At 46.0% G+C, this 18754-nt stretch overlaps 1 protein-coding gene and 1 long non-coding RNA gene across 2 annotated transcripts in view; both read right to left on the bottom strand.

Moving 5' to 3' along the window:
- The window catches only part of LOC140399748 (uncharacterized), a 1084547-nt gene that overhangs the window by 720410 nt on the left and 345383 nt on the right, over nucleotides 1-18754 (bottom strand). The window lies entirely within an intron of this gene.
- LOC140399532 (uncharacterized) overlaps nucleotides 1-18754 on the bottom strand; it is an 80481-nt gene that overhangs the window by 18113 nt on the left and 43614 nt on the right. Inside the window, exon 2 of the mRNA XM_072489071.1 lies at nucleotides 431-466. Coding sequence (XP_072345172.1) covers nucleotides 431-466 — 36 coding nt within the window. The remainder of the gene's footprint in view (nucleotides 1-430; nucleotides 467-18754) is intronic.

Here is an 18754-nt window from a genome sequence, read left to right as displayed (position 1 = left end):
TTAACCGACTTCCACAATCACAGTAGCGAGATGCGATTCCTCAATGAAATAACATAGAAGTCGATATTTAGCAGGTTCGGTGTTTAATGTTCCAATAAATCTAGTGCGCCGAAATAAACGTGCATTTTAAAATCAATTGTACTCACATGCGGAATGGTTCTTTGAAGATTCAGAGAACAGAGTGTGCCAGTGTAACTGCTGTAATGTTAAACCTCACAGCCCCCACACGGTGACTGGTGGGAATTGTGCCGAATACAATTGACAAACTTTTGAGAAGCCGTGATTGTCATTCCAAAAATTAAAGGTGATTGGTTGGGAGAAGTAGAAACATAAGAGAACAAAGGTGCAGAGTAAAGTCCGCATCAGACATTCTGTGTAAACCAGATCCACATGATTGAAAATCAATTCCTTTTATGCTCGTGTTACTCACCTGCTTCGACATCCCCAACCAGCTCACCGACTTCAACTGTAAAAAGCAGAGTTACACAATTACGGGAAAAATAATGAAATTGAATAAAACGTTCCTGAACATATTCCAATTCGAACAAGTCTCTGATACCGGAGAATAAAATATACAGTTATCAACAGATAGGCAACATGGGTGTGATGAATGGATATATAATACAGAGTTATGGATAGAGAGACAATATAGAATGCGGAATACAGGGTTAACGGTAGGGTTCTTGGGAATGTGGAGGCGCAGAGAGGTCTTGGGATCTATGTTCATAGATCTTTGAAAGTTTCCACTCAAGTAGATAGAGCTGTGAAGAAGGCCTATGGTGGGCTGGCGTTCATTAGCAGAGTGATTGAATTTAAGAGCCGCGAGGTGATGATGCAGCTGTACAAATCCTTGGTAAGGCCACATTTGGAGTACTGTGTGCAGTTCTGTTCGCCTCATTTTAGAAAGGATGTGGAATCTTTGGAAACGGTGTAAATGAGATTTGCCATGATGTTGCCTGGAATGGAGAGTAGGTCTTACGAGAAAAGGTTGAGGGTGCTCGGCCTTTTCTCATTAGAACGGAAGAGGATGAGGGGCGACTTGATAGAAGTTTATGAGCTGATCAGGGGAATAGATAGAGTAGACTGTCAGAGACTTCTCCCCCGGGTAGAACAAACCATTACAAGGGACATAAATTTAAGGTGAATGGTGGAAGATAGAGGGGGGATGTCAGAGGTAGGTTCTTTACCCAGAGAGTAGTGGCGGCATGGAATGCACTGCCTGTGGAAGTAGTTGAGTCGGAAACATTAGGGACCTTCAAGCGGCTATTGGGTAGGTACATGGATTACGGTAGAGTGATGGGGTGTAGATTAATTTGTTCTTAATCTAGGACAAAAGTTCGGCGCAACATAGTCGGCATAAGGGCCTGTTCTGTACTGTATTTTTCTATGTTCTATGTTCTGTAGAGTTATGGATAGAGAAACAATATAATGTTATGGATAGTGAGACAATGTAAAGTAATGGATAGAGAGATAATATGAAGTTATGAATAGAGAGACAATACAAAGTTCTCGACGGAGAGACAATATGAAGGTATGGATAGAGAAACAATATAAAGTTATGGATAGAGATACTCAATTTAATGTTATGGATAGAGAGACAATATAGAGTCATGGATAGAGAAACAATATAAAGTTATGGATAGAGAGACAATATAAAGTTATGGATAGAGAGACAATATGAAGTGAAGGATAGAGAGACAATATAATGTTCTGGACAGAGAGACAATATGAAGTTATGGATAGAGAGGCAATATAAAGTTATGGATAGAGAGACACAATATAATGCTATGGATAGAGAGACAATATAGAGTTATGGATAGAGAGACAATATGAAGTTATGGATAGCGAGACAGTATAAAGTTATGGATCGAGAGACAATATACATTTATGGATAGAGAGACAATATAGAATGCTGGCTAGGGAGGTGCGGTGAGGGAGGGCAGAGGTTATTGGAGTGAGGCGTCCTGTGGGGGAGGTCCAGGGTACTGGAATCAGGTGTGGTGGCGTGTGGTGTGGGGAGAGGCAAAGGGTGCTGTAGTGAGGGATATGTGTCGGAGGCGGGGTCTTGGATTGAGGTGGGGAGGCGTGACGGGGAAGCAGAACGTGTATGGGTGAGGTGGGGGAGTCACAGCGAATTGCAATGAGCTAGGGTGTGATGGTGAAGCGGAGGGTAAATGGGTGACGCGGGGTGAGTTGGACGGCAAAGGGTGTTGGAGTAAGGTGGGGTGCGAAAGAGAGCGTTGGAGTAAGGTAGGGTGAGAAAGAGTGCGTTGGAGTATGGTGGATGTGCTGAGGGGAGGCAGAGGGTATTGGAGTCAGGTCGTGTGAGAAAGAGGGCTTTGAGTAAGGTGGGTGTGCTGAGGAGAGACAGAGGGTGTTGGAATGAGTTGAAGTATGGGGAGGCAGAGGGTGTAGAGAGGAAGCAGAGTGTAGTGTGAACGTGTGTGGTGAAGTGAGTGATGGAGGCAGAGGGTGTTGGGGTGAGGCGGGGTGGAACGGAACGGAGAGGGACATGGCATTCTGGCAAGGGCGATGCCATTCAGAAATAACGTTTTAAAAGTAAGATTTCTGTCTGGAGAACGGGTGGCATAATGGTTTGAAAGTTGTGCACCTCGTGATCCACAGATTTTCAAGTTGAGCAGGAAAAGGTGGATGAGACATAACGCGAGTGAAACAGGTTGCGAGGATAGATAGGGCCCGGTGGCAACTGTGTTGCTATTCTCTCTCCTTGCCTCACAACAGGGTGGGTCAGGGTCCATTGAAAGAGGTGTGTGGAGGTTCTAACCGAGAGAAACGGAGAAAGTCCACAATGACCCCCAGTCCACCTCCCTCCCCTCTCTCATGCTATGGAACGTGTTACTGCAACATGTGGCAAGCCTTGGCTGACCGAATATCCTTCATCCAATCATCGTTCATATCGACGGAGCCTCTGGTGAGGTCCCCAAGATAATGCATTCTCCTTATTTTCCTTATCTCTATTGGCGACAGTAGCATAGCACTCAGTATTGAGGGATTACTCTGTTGAACAGTTCATTGACCACTTGAATTCGCCACAGACGCGTAGATGTTCGGAGTGGTCGTCAGGTAAAACACAAGGAAACACGACTAATCGAACACCAATTTGGTGCATGAACATATTGTACAGCAAGCTTCTGGGTGGGTGTATCTGACACTCCCTTAAAATGTTTCTCTGAATAATATTTACTCGTCCCATCCCTGATGAGATCTGCCTCTAAGGGGCTGTTTAGCACAGGTCTAAATCAATGGCTTCGAAAGCAGACCAAGGTATGCCAGCAGCATGGTTCAATTCCCGTACCAGCCTCCCCGAACAGGAGCCGGTATGTGGCGACTCGGTCTTTTCACAGTAACTTCATTTGAAGCCTACTTGTGACAATAAGTCATTTTAATTTCATTTCAATTAGCGCTCATTGTACCATGGGACAGATATTCTTCCGTTTGCTACTTGCTCATGAACGAGCAACAGCTCCGTATATGATTACGAGCGAAATAAGACGATTTCGGATTGTAACACGTTTAGATAACACATCCCGCACAGTGCTGCGTACTCAGGTTCCATTCCAAACATGGACTGTTTGGGTCAAGTTTGCACGGTCTCCCCGTGTCTGCGTGGGTTTTATTCTGATGCTCCGGGTTCCACCCACTTCCAAAGATGTGGGGCGTAGGTTGATTGGCCAATGCGGATGGCAAAAAGATCTGCACGGTTGCTGGACTGGCCATGTTAAATTTGTCGCTCAGTGTCCATAGATTTGCATGTTAAGTGAGTTGGCCGTGATAACTTCTTCTTTCATGTCTAAAGATGCGGCGATTAGGTGGATTGGCATTGCTAAATTACACCTTGGTGTTCAAAATGTTATGTGGTGTTACGGATAAATGGTGTGGTCCTCGGGAGGGTGCTATGTCGGAGGGTCGTGCAGACATGATGAGCCAATCATTCTGGTGCACTTCCTTCTGCACTGTAGGAACTCTGTGATTTCTATAATATTCCCAGCCAGTTCAGTATTTCGGAATTGAAACTAGAATTGAAAATTCACTCAGCAGTGGAAGCCAATTCTGTCGGTCGACGAATAGTCCTAATTATTTCAGCCAATTGCTTCATCCATAAATGGAACGCACGAGAGGAAGGCGAGATCAATAACGCTTTGATCTCACCCTCTCTTTTTTCCGAAAAACAGACAATCTGAGAACCCATTTCTGTCCTGTTTCTCATCCCTGGAGTTGCCTTGACCCTAGTCCAACAGATTAATTTGCCAGACAGAACATGTTGTTTTCTCAAATATGTTCCTGATGCCCCGGAACAGTGCATTTGATCCTCCAATGCTACGCCGATCACGATGCCTATCTAAACTAAAACCTGCTGCAATTCAGAGGTACCTTGCCATTTAGCCCCATCCTTTTTGTTTATTTTTCAAGATGCCTATTAAACGTTCACCACCTCCTCGGGCACCGCGTTCCAGGCACTCACCACACTCTGAAAAAAACCTTGATCACACATCTACTCTAAACTTTCCTATTCACACCTTAAACGTCTGCTGCCTCGTTCTTGACTTTTCCACCCAAAGAAAAAGCACATGACTATCCACTCTGTCCATGCCACTTGCAATTTTGTAGATTTCTATCAGGTTGCCCCTCAACCTCTGTCGTTCCAGTGAAAACAACCCGAGTTGACCCTACCTCTCCTCACAGCTGGCACGCTCCAGACCATGCAACATCCTGGTACATCTCCTCTGTATCCTCTCCTGCTGATAAGGATAGGAAGGGGTGTTGGATACCAACCATTCCTCAAGAAGAGCCATGAAGCAGCAGGATTGATTAGGATTGATAGCTACATCCCTGATATTGGATATCAAAAAATTCAAGATGCTCTGAGTGCCTTTGTTGTGATTTTATTGTTTAATTATGCATGCATCTTATCTGTTAATTGTGCTCATATAATGTGCATGATGTACCCTTAATTGATAGTCACGATTGGACATAGATAACCAGTAAGGAATTACTTGTGTGTGCTAATTTCTTGTCATGGAATCTGAAAGCCGTTCAGAGGCTGGTGTGGAAGAAATGGATTTGAATTCATGGGACATTGGCAACAGTACTGGAGAAGAGAGGACCTGTTCTGTTGGGACGGTCTTCATCTGTATCATGCTGGGACCAGAGTCCTGGCGAACCGTATAACTAGGGCTGTAGATAGGGTTTAAACTTAATAGTGGGGGAAGGGGGGTTCAATTTCATGGAGAATTGGAAAAGCAAAGTTATATGAGGGGGTAGAAGGGCAGGTTAATTATGCGGACTTTCAACTAGTTAAATGAACCGAGGCTCAGGAGAGTTTAGTTAAGTTTCCCGAACACGTAATAGACCAGAGATTATAGAAAATGGCAGAAAGCTAACCTCAGGAAGAGCAAAAAAAGGTGACAAGTGTGAGAAGGGAGGTGGTCAATGCAGGATTGAGGGCGTTGTGCGTAAATGCGTGCAGCATACGGAACAAGGAAAATGAGCTTGTCACGCGCATTGACATTGGCCGGTACGATGCTGTGGGCATCACAGAGACGGGGTTGCAAGGGGATCAAGGCTGGGATCTAAAGGATATGGATCCTATCGAAAGGACAGGTGGATGGGCAAATGGTTGAATTGTTCGTAAGGAATGAAGATAAATCGACAGCAAGAAGCGATGTAGGATAAGAATGCATAGAAACTCTGCGGGATTGAGGAATTACAAAGGTAAAAATGTCCTGATGGGAGTTATGTACAGTTCCCCTAGCAGTGATCAGATTGTGGGACAGAAAGTAAATCAGGAGATCGAAAAGGCAATATGATATGAATCACGGGGTACTTCAATATGCGAGTGTATTTTGAAAATCATGTTGGTAATGGGTCCCAAGAAAAGGAATTTGTGGAATGTCGAGAACATGCTTTTTTGGAGCAACTTGTGACAGAGCCAATTCTGGATTTGGTGATGTGTAATGAGGCAAACTTGATTAGGGAACTTAAGGCGAAGGTACCCTGAGGGAGAAGTGACCACATATTTTCACTAGAGTTTGAGAGGGAGAAGCTGCAATCAAATCTAACGCTTTCCCAATGAAATAAGGGTAACGACAAAGACATGAGAGAGGAATTGGCCAGAGTTGAGGCTCGACAGAAATTCATTCCAAGGAGAAGTAAACCTTCTCAGGGGAGGGCGAGGCACTAGTGGCAGACGAGGCATTCAGGGACATAATAAAAGCGAAAGAAAAAGCACAGAAAGTGGCGAGGATTAGTGAGAAGCCAGAGGATTGTCAGCCTTTAAAAGCGAGCAGAGGACAACTAAAAAAGCAAAAGGTGAGAGAAGATGAAATATATGTGCAAGCTAGCTACTGATATAAACACGATAGCTAGGATTGTTTTTCAATATAGAACATAGAACTGTACAGCCCAGTACAGGGTTTTCGGCCCACGATGTTGTGCCGAACTAGTCTGAAACTAAGATCAAATCAACCTACTCCCAATCATTCTAGTGCACTCCTAAGGCCTATCCAATAACCGCTTGAAAGCTCCTGAAGTGTCCGACTCCACTACCATATCTGGGAATGCGTTCCAAGCCCCAACCACACTCTGAGTAAAGAAGATACCTCTGAAATCCCTCCTATATCTTCCACCATGAACCTGAAAGTTATGCCCCCTTGTAACAGCTATAATCCACCGAGGACAAAGTCGCAGAACGTCCACTCTATGTATCCCTCTCATCGCCTCATACATCTCAATTAAGTCACCTCTCATCCTCCTTCTTTACGCAAAGAGTAGTGAGGCCGTGGAATGCCCTACCTGCTACAGTGGTGAACTCGCCAACATTGAGGGCATTTAAAAGTTTATTGGATAAACATATGGATGATAATGGCATAGTGTAGGTTGGATGGCTTTTGTTTCGGTGCAACATCGTGGGCCGAAGGGCCTGTACTGCGCTGTATTGTTCTATGTTCTATGTTCTATGTTCTCTCCCATGAGAAAAACCCTCGCACCTTCAACCTTTCCTCATAAGACCTACCCTCCAATCCCGGCAGCATCCTGGTAAATCTCCTTTGCACCCTTTCCACTGCTACCACATCCTTCCTATAATGAGGTGACCAGAACTGCACATAATACTCCAAATGTGGTCTAACCAACGTCTTGCACAGGTGCAGGATAACCTCGCTGCTGTAAAACTCAATCCCCCCCGTTAATAAATGCTAACACACTATTGGCTTTCTTCACGGGTCTATCCACTTGGGTGGCAACTTTCAGAGATCTATGGACATGACTTGCGAGATCTCTCTGCTCGTCTACATTCTACAGAAACCTGTGTGAACCCTGTAATCCGCATTCAAATTTATCCTACCAAAATAAATCATCTCATATTTATCAGGGTTAAACTCGATCTGCCGCTTTTCAGCACATCTCTGCATCCGAGCAATGTCTCTTTGCAGCCTACAACAGCCCTCGACATTATCCACTACTCCACTAATCTTGGTGTCATCAGCAAATTTACTAACCCAACCTTCAACTCCATCATCCAATTCATTGATAAAAATCATAAATCGCAGAATACCCAGCATTGATCCCTGTGGTACACAGCTGGTGACTGGGCTCCAGGATGAAAATGTACCGTCTACTACCACCCTCTGTCTTCTATGTGACAGCCAGTTACTGATCCAATCGGCCAAATTTCCCTCTATGCCATGCCTCCTTACTTTCTGCATGAGCCGACCATGGGGCACCTTATCAAACGCCTTACAAAAATCCATGCATCGACGTCAACTGCTCTACCTTCACCTATGTACACAGTTTCCTTCTCAAAGAATACAATCAAACTTGTGAGGCAAGACGTACCCCTCACAAATCCATGCTGACTATCCCGAATTACGCTGTATCTTTCCAAATGATCTTGAACGCTATCTCACAGGACCCTTTCCAATAATTTACCTATGACCGAAGTGAGACTAACCGGCCTATAATTCCCAGGGTTATACCTATTCCCTTTCTTGAACGAGGAGACAGCAGTCGCCTCTCTCCAGTCTCATGGCACTATTCCTGTAGTGAGGAATTCACTATTTCTGACAGTGAGGACATAACGATCAAAGCCAAAGGCTCTGCAATCTCATCCCTCGCCTTCCAAAGAATCCAAGGGTATATCCCATCAGGCCCAGGGGTCTTATCTATCCTCAGGCTTCTCAAAAGTTCGGACACATCTTCCTTTCGAATACCTACGTCCTCCAGCCTGGCTGCCTGTATCGCAATATCCTCCTCAACAACATGGCCCCTCTCCTTTGTGAACACTGAAGAAAAGTATTCATTTAGAGCCTCTCCTGTATCTTCAGACTCCATGCACACGTTCCCACTTTTGTCCGTGACCGGCCCTAACATCACCTTGGTCCTGCGGCAAGTACTTCTCATGCCCCCTCCTAGCTCCCGTAAGCCCTTTCTTGAGCTCCTTCCTAGCTATCTTGTATCCCTCGAGTGAACTCACTGAACCTTGTTTTCTCATCCTTACGTCCTTCTTCCTCTTGACAAGACATTCAACCTCTTTTGTAAACCATGGATCACTCACTCGACCATTTCCTCCCTGCCTGACAGGGACATACATATCAAGGACACGCATTATTTGCTCCTGACAGGTGGGATATGACATGAATAAGTGTGCAAGTATGCAGTTGGGTAGGAAATGAACAGAAAGGCAGAGCAAGTGCCAGGCAACATCCATTTCCTTCAAATAAGGACCTAACACCTGCCCCCAGTGACTGTACCGGTTCACGAACAGCATCACCTTCTGAAGGGCAACGGGGCATTGGTGTGTGCAGTCCGCAATTGGCAACGAAAATGCCATTTTGCCCTTTAATTTACGAGGATTTGAGGACAGGAATGAAGATGCCTTACTGCAATGCGATACAGACGTGTTGAGTCTGCATCGGGAGTATTGTGCACAGTGTTTGTCTCCGTTCCTAAGGAACTTCAGATGTGCCTTAAAGCATACACCAAGTTAATTCCAGGGATGGCGGAACTCGCCAGTGAGGAGCGATTGAGGTAACTGAGCCTGTTACCTCTACTGTTTCGAAGCAAAGAGGTAATTGGAACTTATAAAACTATTACAGGGCAGGACAGATTTTATAATCCCTTCCCCACACTCCCCACATCCTGCCATGGCTGTTGAATCTACAATCAAGAATCACAGACTCAGAATAAGGAGCAGTCTGAAATTATCATAGATTATCATAGAATTTACAATGCAGAAGGAGGCCATTGGCCCATCGAATCTGCACCGGCTCTTGCAAATTGTGATGAGGGATGTTGGCGGACTTAAGATTAGAGCTTCCTAATCATGCCCCCAACAGTAAAGACAAAATTGCTAAATGAACAGCAAACAGCAGTAGCCCCGCTTACGTGCCAAATGGAACTCTCGCGGAAACCATTGCCCATTCACACAAATAAAATCATCTAACCAATACCTTTGCTTCGTGATAGATTGGCTCAAAGACCTATTTTTCCATATCCTCTGTCTCCCTGTATAACTATTTGGGTAAAAAGTCAGCTTGTGACTTTTATTGCCCTTTGACCTCCTCAAATGCAGAGCGAACAACTTCCCCAGAGAACAATAATTGGAGGGATCCAATATTTTGGACAGCAAGTTGCTCGGTAACGACGGGAAACAAAATAGAGAAGTAGGTGATGCAGAGACACTTTGCAGTTCAGGAAGCATCTGTAGACAGACTACAAAATTACTGTATTTCTCGCTGAATTCAATCATATCCGGAGAATGGAAGATATAAACAACTCCTAATATAGAACCATAGAATCCCGACAGCGCAGGAGGAGGCACTTCGGCCCAGCTCGACTAACACCGACCGTTACAAATACCCTCCCAGGCCCAGTCCACCGCCCTATAATTCCCAGGCAACCCCCATAACCCTTCCTAACCTGCAAGTTAAGGGGCAAGTTAGCATAGCCAATCCACCAAACCTTCACATCTTCCGACTGTAGAAGGAAACCCGAGCACCCGGAGGAAACCCAAGCAGACCACTGTGCCACCATGCCATAAAGTATATATGAGTTAGGAGAATTAATGTTCTGTTTGGTATTTGTCTCACTTAGCCTCCCTGATCATTACCACCTTACTTGCTCCGTCCATCCCTCTTCGCCCCCTCCCACCTGCCTGTTCTCTTCCAAAATACGTGTTCGTTCATTCGAAGCAACTGAGTAATTTTATCTCCTGGTGTCAAATTGGACATGTCTGTGTTCGTACACTTCCCATAGGTCCCATCCTCTCAAATCACCAGCTACGGATTTAGATCCACACCGTGCCCCAACATGCTGTGGCAACGCCTGCCTCCTATATCAGTCCCTCTTGCTCAACATTGTCCATTTCCATTTGGTAATGAATGCTGTCACAGGTACTATCGAACAGTACAGTTTATCCTCACTGTTTTTATTAATCGTCTTTCACGCTTGACCTCATCTGAGCTGAATATAATTCATCGTCTCCAGACGTCAATGTTAACTCCGTCTCCAAACTTTCTGTTATCATCATTTCTAGTTTGCAGTGAGTTCGGCAGAATCATAGAATCCCTGCGCTGCAGAAGGCCATTCGGTTCATCTGCAATTCAATCTCTGGAATTCAACCTCCTCAGTCCCAATCCCTACTCCCTGCCCCCATTACCCTATCTAACCTTCGGACAATAAGGGGCAATTTAGCAGGACCCGGTCTGCACATTTCTGGACTGTAAATGTATCCTTGAGATATTTTGTTTCTATTTTCATTTCAGGGGTGGCATGTGGCACAGTGGTTAGCATGGCTGCCTCACACTGTCAGGCACCCGGATTCAATTTCAGCCTCGGGTCACTGTTTGTGTGGACTCTGCACGTTCTCCCCGTGACTGCGTGGGTTTCCTCCGGGTGCTCCGGTTTCCTCCCACAGTCCAAAGATTTGCAGGGTTGGTGCTATGGCCAAGCTAAATTGTGCCTTATTGTCGAAAAATGTGCAGGTTGGGTGGATTGGCTAGTGTAGAATTACCCCTTAGTGTTCAGGGGCGTGCAGGGCAGATAACAGGTAGAGGACGGGGGAATAGGTTTGGGTTTGGGTAGGGCGCAGTTTCAGAGGGTCGGTGCAGACTGGATGGGATAAATGGCCTCCTTCTATTCTGTTGGAATGTTACGTTTCTATTCTCTGGATCTACATTCCCAATTTAATCCATTCAGCCCGTCCCTTATAAAGTATGTTGAGGTTTCAGAAGCGGGACACATCGTCCTCCCGTTTTCCACTTTCAGATAACCAAACTCAAATATTCAAATTCCTAGGGGGACACATCACCAAAAACCTGTCCTAGTATTGCCACGTCGATGCTACCACCAAGAAAGCACAACTGCGCCTATACTTCCTCAGGAAACTAAGGACATTTGGCGTGTCCACATAACTCTTACCAACATTTACAGATGCACCATAGAAAGCATCCTATCGGGCTGCATCACAGCCTGGTATGGCAACTGCTCGGCCCAGGACCGCAAGAAACGTCAGAGAAGCGTGAACACCGCCCAGTCCATCACACTAACCTGCCTCCCATCCAGTGACACCATGTACACCTCCCGATGCGTGGGGAAAGAGGGCAGTAGAATCAACGATCCCTCCCACCTGACTTACTCACTTTTCCAACTTCTTCCATCGGACAGGAGATACAGAAGTCTGAGAACACGCACGAACAGACTCGAAATCAGCTTCTAACTCGCCGTTACCAGACTCCGAAATGACCCTCTTATGGACTGACCTCATTAACACCACACCCTGTATGCTTCACCCGATGCCGGTGTTATGTAGTTCCATTGTGTACCTTGTGTTGTCCTACTATGTATTTTCCTTTATTTCCTTTTCTTTTCATGTACTTAATGATCTGTTGAGCTGCTCTTAGGAAAATAGTTTTGACTGTACCTCGGTGCACGTGACAATAAACAAATCCAAATCCAATGCAAACAACTCATTCCATTAAGGCTTTTCCTTTTTTTGCAAATTCCTTCGATTTCAAAAATGCAAATCATATAAATTCGAGTCTCAATATGTAAAGTGTTCATATTGCTGGCTACACACTGCACCTCCATTTCCTCAGTTTCAGCACTTTGTTATTTACATGTTGAACCTCTTTTCCTCAATGCAGCTAATTCAGGAATAATCTAGGAAGCCATATTCACGGATCCAAAGCAGAACTGACAAAGTAAACATTTTGCTTTTCCCAAGGAGATTCGTATCAATGTTTAGAAAGGCCAAAATAGATCTTCACCTTCTTCCTTGTCTTTGCGACTGGGCTGGAGATAAGGGAAGTACACAGTTTGTTGGTTCAGTAACACATCTTACAACACAGGATGTTACTAACTGCGGAACGGTGAACATGAGTCAAGCTACCAGGAAAGGGCTGAAGAACCTGAATTGTCAGCGCCTAAGTGTTACAAAATATGTGTTCCTCATGATATATTTTTCAGTTGATGGCAGTGCATACAAATGAGACCGAGGTGTCTGACAATCAGTGCCTTTGAGCATTGCTATGGAATCGTAAATCAACGTGCCATGTTGGAGACTCAATGGTGGCCACAGGAATTCCCATCTCTTCCCCTTCAAGTAATCTCCTGCAACTACTGAATTCCTCGCCTGGTGCTGCTTTCGTCTGTGAGGCCATTCCCATCGATAGTATCTGTGCAATCTCAGGCAAGCGACCACTCGGAAGCCTATTTGGCTGGAGAAACGTTCAGTTTTATTTTGGTTACTATACATCCCTCCCATTCCCCAAAGGGTCTCCCGCGCCCAGCCCACATTGGCCGGGTTATTTATATTCCAGATGTCCCAGGAAACTGTTATTAGATCTCCCCCCCCCTAACAGCTGGGTCGCTGTGATCCAGTTAACGCCACAGGGACCCAGACGTCACAGAGTTATGGGACTCTTGTAGGATAACAACCACGTCCAACACGTCGTCAATTTCGACAGAAGGCGCGAAATTCATTGCTACCTTTGACAAGTGCTCCAGGCCCGAAGGGGTGAAATGGACCCGGAAGCGTCGTTTCTGGGTGATTCGTCAGCCTTTATTTCAGCGATCACTCCTGAACCTGCGGCGATGTCTGTGGGCAGAATCCTCAAGGTCCGACTCCTGGTCAAAGTGGTCCAAATCCCATATTGCAGAGTCCCAAAGTGCGGTCGCATTGCTGGGTGCCACCGGCAATCGCTCCTGAGGGAGAGACAACACCAGGCACTGGATCCGTGGATAGTCCTCGGTATCTGTTCCATTGAGCTCCACAGATGGTCCAAATGTATATTCACGTCCTTCCCTTACACTCGCACCGGATACGAGACTGGCCCGTTTCGTTTAATGACCAATTTGAGAATCCATAATGCCAGGTCAGCATAATTTCAAAATTACACGGAGCCGCCAGTGGTGAATCCTCACACGGCCCTGGCTGTCTTCGCTCTGGTCTGTTACTGCTTGTCACCGATCCTATCCCAGCGAAACAAGGTCCAATTGCCTGCACAAGTGACGACCCATCAAAGTCCTTGTTCACGATTCTATTAAGGTTAATGTGTAGGTTCAGTCGGCAGTTAAGAAGGCTAATTCATGTCGAGTGGGCTGGAGGTCAAGACCAGGGATGTATTTCTCAGGCTGTACGTAGCTCTCGTCAGACCCCATTTGGAATATGGTGAGCAGTTTTGCGTCCCGTATCTGAGCAAGGATGTGCTGGCCTTGGATAGCATCCAGAGAAGTTTCACAAGAATGATACCTGGTTATGAAGAGCTTGTCATATGAGGAACGGTTGAGGACTCTGGGTCTGTACTCGTTGGAGTTCAGAAGGACGAGGGGGAATCTTATTGCAACTTACAGGATAATGCGACGCCTGGAGCGAGTTGACTTGGAGAGGATGTTTCCACTTGTAGGAAACGATAGAAGCAGAGGCACAATGTCAGACTAAAGGGGTGATCCTTTAAAACAGAGATGAGGAGACATTTCTTCAGCCAGAGGGTGGTCAATCTGTGGAAATCTTTACCGCAGAAGGATGTGGAGGCCAATTCACTGAGTGTGTTTCAGACATAGATAAATTCTCACACGGGCCTGGCTGTCTTCGCTCTGGTCTGTTCCTGCTTGTCACCGATCCTATCCCAGCGAAACAAGGTCCAATTGCCTGCACAAGTGACGATCCAACAAAACCGGACATTAGATGCGTGGTAGCGTGCGGAATGGTCCGACAGAAGAACAGATTAATAAGGGGGTCAGGGGTTATGGGGAGAAGGCAGGAGAATGGGGATGAGAAAATTATCAGCCATGATTAAATGGCGGAGCAGTCTCGACGGGCCTATGTCTTCTGGTAATATCAGATTTAATAAAACCGCGAGGTGAGGGGGTTCAGAATGAGCAAAGGAGATTCTCGATAACAAGGTGGGAACAAACAAAGGTGAAAGAACAAACCGCCTGGAAGAAGGAACTGTTCTACGTTTGCCGATGATACAAAGATCTGTAAAAGGACAGGTTAATGTGTTAATGTGTTAATGGGCAGGTTAACTCACTGGAACGAAGGAGGTTGAGGGGAGACCTGATAGAGGTCTACAAAATTATGAGGGCCATAGACAGGGTGGATAGTCAGAGGTTTTACCCCAGGGTAGAGGGGTCAATTACTAGGGGGCATAGGTTTAAAGTGAGAGGGGCAAGGTTTAGAGTAGATGTACGAGGCAAGTTTTTTACGCAGAGGGTAGTGGGTGCCTGGAACTCGCTACCAGAGGAGGTGGTGGAAGCAGAGACGATAGTAACATTTAAGGGGCATCTTGACAAACACATGAATAGGATGGGAATAGAGGGATACGGACCCAGGATGTGTAGAAGATTGTAGTTTAGTCGGGCAGAATGGTCGGCACGGGCTTGGAGGGCCGAAGGGCCTGTTCCTGTGCTGTACATTTCTTTGTTCTTTGTTCTTTAAACGGCAGTTAGAAGGAAAATGCGATGTTAGAATTCATGTCAAGAGGGCTAGAATGCAAGACCAGAGATGTACTTCTGAGGCTGTATAAGGTTCTGGTCAGACCCCCATTTAGCCTATTGTGAGCAGTTTTCGGCCACGTATCTGAGGAAGAATGTGCTGGCCTTGGAAAGGGTCCAGAGGAGGTGCACAAGAAAGATCCCTGGAATGAAAGGTTTGTCGTATGAGGAAAGGTTGAGGACTCTGGGTCTGTACTCATTGGTGTTCAGAAGGATGAGGGGGAATCTTATTGAAACTCACATGTACTGCAAGGCCTCGATAGAGTGGACTTGGAGTGTTTCCACTTGCAGGAAAATCGAGAACCAGAGGACACAATCTCAGACTAAAGGGACGACCCTTTCATACAGAGATGAGGAAGAATTTCTTCAGCCAGAGGGTGGTGAATCTGTGGAACTCTTTGCAGCAGAAGTCTGCGGAGGTCGAATAACTGAGTGTCTTTGAGACGGAGATAGATAGGTTCTTGATTAACAAGGGGATCAGGGGTTATGGGGAGAAGGCAGGAGAATATGGATGAGAAAAATATCAGCCATGCTTGAATGGCAGAGCAGACTCGATGGGCCGAGTGGCCTAATTTTGCTCCAATGCCTTATGATCTTTCATTCAGAATAACAGACACCCAAGAGTGAGTTCCAGATAGGGATTCATTTGCCTCACTATGCCATGCTCCCAGATGAATTCCAAACCTTAGAGACTGATTGTGTGCAGAGACTTTCTCCCCGTGTCTGTGTGGGTTTCCTCCGGGTGCTCCGGTTCCCTCCCAAAGTCCAGCGATGTGCAGGTTAGGTGGATTGGCCATGATAAATGTGCAGGACCACGGGGTACGATGCAGCTTGGACCGAGGGCGAGTGCCCTTTCGGAGACCAGTACAGAATCGATGGATCGAATGGCCTCCGGCAGCACTGCAGGGAAACAGAGAGAACCATGGGATTTACAGTACAGAAGCAGGCAATTTGGCCGATCAATTCTGCACCGGCCCTTAGAAAGGGCTCCCCACTTATGCCCTCGGCTCCATTTTATCTCCATACCCAATACCTGCACACTAAGGGTTAATTGATCATTGCCAATCTACCTAACATGCACATCTTTGGACTGTGGGAGGAAACCGCAGTTCCCTGAGGAAACCCACAGAGACACTGGGAGGAAGTTCGAACTCCACACAGACAGTGACCCGAGGCCGGAATTGAACCCGGTCCCTGGAGCTGTGAGGCAGCAGCGCAAACCACTCTGCCGCTCGAAGGTAGGACCAAGAGCGCGGTAGAAACCGATTAGACCTCACACATAATTGTAGGGATTTCCTGCTATCTCTCTTTTTCAAAAATATTTACTTCGTGTTTCTGATGTGTCGGAGACGTCAACATCACTGAAACAATTCACTGTCTCGGGACACTTACTGTAAATAGCTTCTGTCAGTAAATTTACACTTTACTTCGGCACAAAACAGAAATGTCCATTCAAACATTCACAACCACATATCCCTGTAAATATAAACATACTCAGTAGAAATTGATTTCAGCAGCTTTTTACAGATATTTTTCCAAAGAACGAAACATTCATAAATTTTGCCTAAATTGTTTTAAAGTCTATAACAAAGTCCTTGCAATTTTTTCTCAAATTCTGTGGAAAAACTGCTCATCTCTTAAACTCCACGGGAGTTTCAGGTGTACAGAGTGAGAGGGAGAGAAACACAGGATGGGAGAGAGGGGACACACAGAGACAGGGAGAGCGAGAAAGAGAGAGTGAGAGACCCGGAGAGAGAGAGAGAGACACACACACACACAGACGCATAGAGACAGACGCACAGAGATATAGAGAAGAATATATTCAGAGAGAAATACAGAGAGCGAGATGTAGACAGAGAGGAACACAGTGAGAGGGTCAGTGAAAGACGCGGACAGAAACACATGGAAAGAGATACGTGGAGAGAGATACACGGCGAGCGAGTCATGGCGATAGGGACACGGAGAGAAGGACATGGAGAGGTTGACAAAGAGAGAATACAGAAAGACGGACAAAGATAGAGAGGCAGAGGGAGACAGAGAGAGGGACACGGACAGAGTGGCGCACAGAGACAGACAAAGAGACAGACACAGGGGCAGAGAGGGAGACACGGGGCCAGTGGGGCAGAAAGGGAGGAACAGACGAAGGGTGATGGACATTTGGAGCTGGTGTAGGCCATTCGGCCCTTCGAGCCTGCTCCGCTATGCAATGTGATCATGACTGATCCTCGATTTCACTGTCATATTGCGCTGCCTCCACATTCCTCTTGCTGCCAATAAAATCAAATATATATATATGTTTCTATCTTCAATTCATTCAGTGACTTGGCCTCCATTGCCTTCTGGGGTCGAATATTCCACAGGCTGACTACCCTCTGAGTGAAGAAATATTTCCTAATCTTAGTCCTATAAATGGTCTATCCCGGATCCTTGAACTGTATCCCCTGCACCTTGGCTCCCGAACCAGGTAATACATCCTTCCTGCCTCTAGTCTGTCTTTTCCTGCAAGAATTGAATGCGTTTCAATCAGATCTGAAATTGGGCACAATTGTTCCTCTCTCTCTTCGTAGTACAGTGCCACCAATCAGCTATCAGGCGAAAAAAACCTTCCCAATGGCAACTCTACCCTTCTTAGGTAGGGAGAGTAAAACTGCACGCAATATTCAGGGTGTTGCCTCACCTAGTGTCGGTATAACAGCACTCGGACAGCAGATATAGAATAAAGCACCTTCTACACTGTCCCATCGCAACGTCCCAGGACTGGTACAGGACGGGGTTAGATACAGAGTAAACCTCCCTCGACACTGTCCCCCATCAAACACTGCCAGCATGGGTAAAGCACGGGGTTAGATATAGATTAAAGCTGCCTCTACACTGTCCCCATCAAACACTCCCAGGAGAAGTACAGCACAGGTTGTGATACAAGGAACAAACAACAAAGAAAAGTACAGCACTTGAACAGGCTCTTCGACACTCCAAGCCTGCGCCGACCATGCTGCCCGCCAAAACTAAACTCTTCTACACTTCCGGGGTCCGTATCCCTCTATTAACATCATATTCATGTATTTGTCAAGATGCCCCTTAAACGTCACTATCGTCCCTGCTTCCACCACCTCCTCCGGCAGCGAGTTCCAGGCACCCACTACACTCTGTGTAAAAAAACTTCCCTCGCACATTTCCTTGAAACCTTGCCCCTCGCACCTTAAACATATGACCCCCCCCCCCCCCACCCAGTCATTGACCCCTCTATCCTGGGAAAAAGTCTCTGGAATTCACTCTGTCTATGCCCCTCATGATTTTGTAGACCATGATCAGGTCGCCCCTCAACCTTCTTCTTTCCAGTGAGAACAAACAAGTTTATTCAACCTCTCCTCATAGCTAATGCCCTCCAGAACCAGGCAACATCCTGGTAACTCTATTCTGCACGCGCTCTAAAGCCTTCGCATCCTTTTGGTAGTGTGGCGACCACAATTGGAAATTATACTCCAAGTGTGGCCGAAATAAGGTTCTATACAGCTGCAACATGAATTGGCAATTTTTATACTCAATGCCCCGTCAATGAGGGCAAGAATGCCGTATTCCTTCTTGACTACCTTCTCCACCTGTTTACCCCTTTCAATGACCTGTGGACCTGTACACCTAGAACTCTCTGACTGTCAATACTCTTGAGTGTTCTACCATTCACTGTATATTCCCTACCTGTATTAGACCTTCCAAAATGCATTACCTCACATTTTTCCAGATT

This window comes from Scyliorhinus torazame, chromosome 23, assembly GCF_047496885.1.
Source record: "Scyliorhinus torazame isolate Kashiwa2021f chromosome 23, sScyTor2.1, whole genome shotgun sequence".
Classification (NCBI taxonomy): Eukaryota; Metazoa; Chordata; class Chondrichthyes; order Carcharhiniformes; family Scyliorhinidae; genus Scyliorhinus; species Scyliorhinus torazame.
The sequence above is the reverse complement of the archived record's forward strand: the minus strand, read 5'-3'. Positions and strand labels throughout refer to the sequence as shown.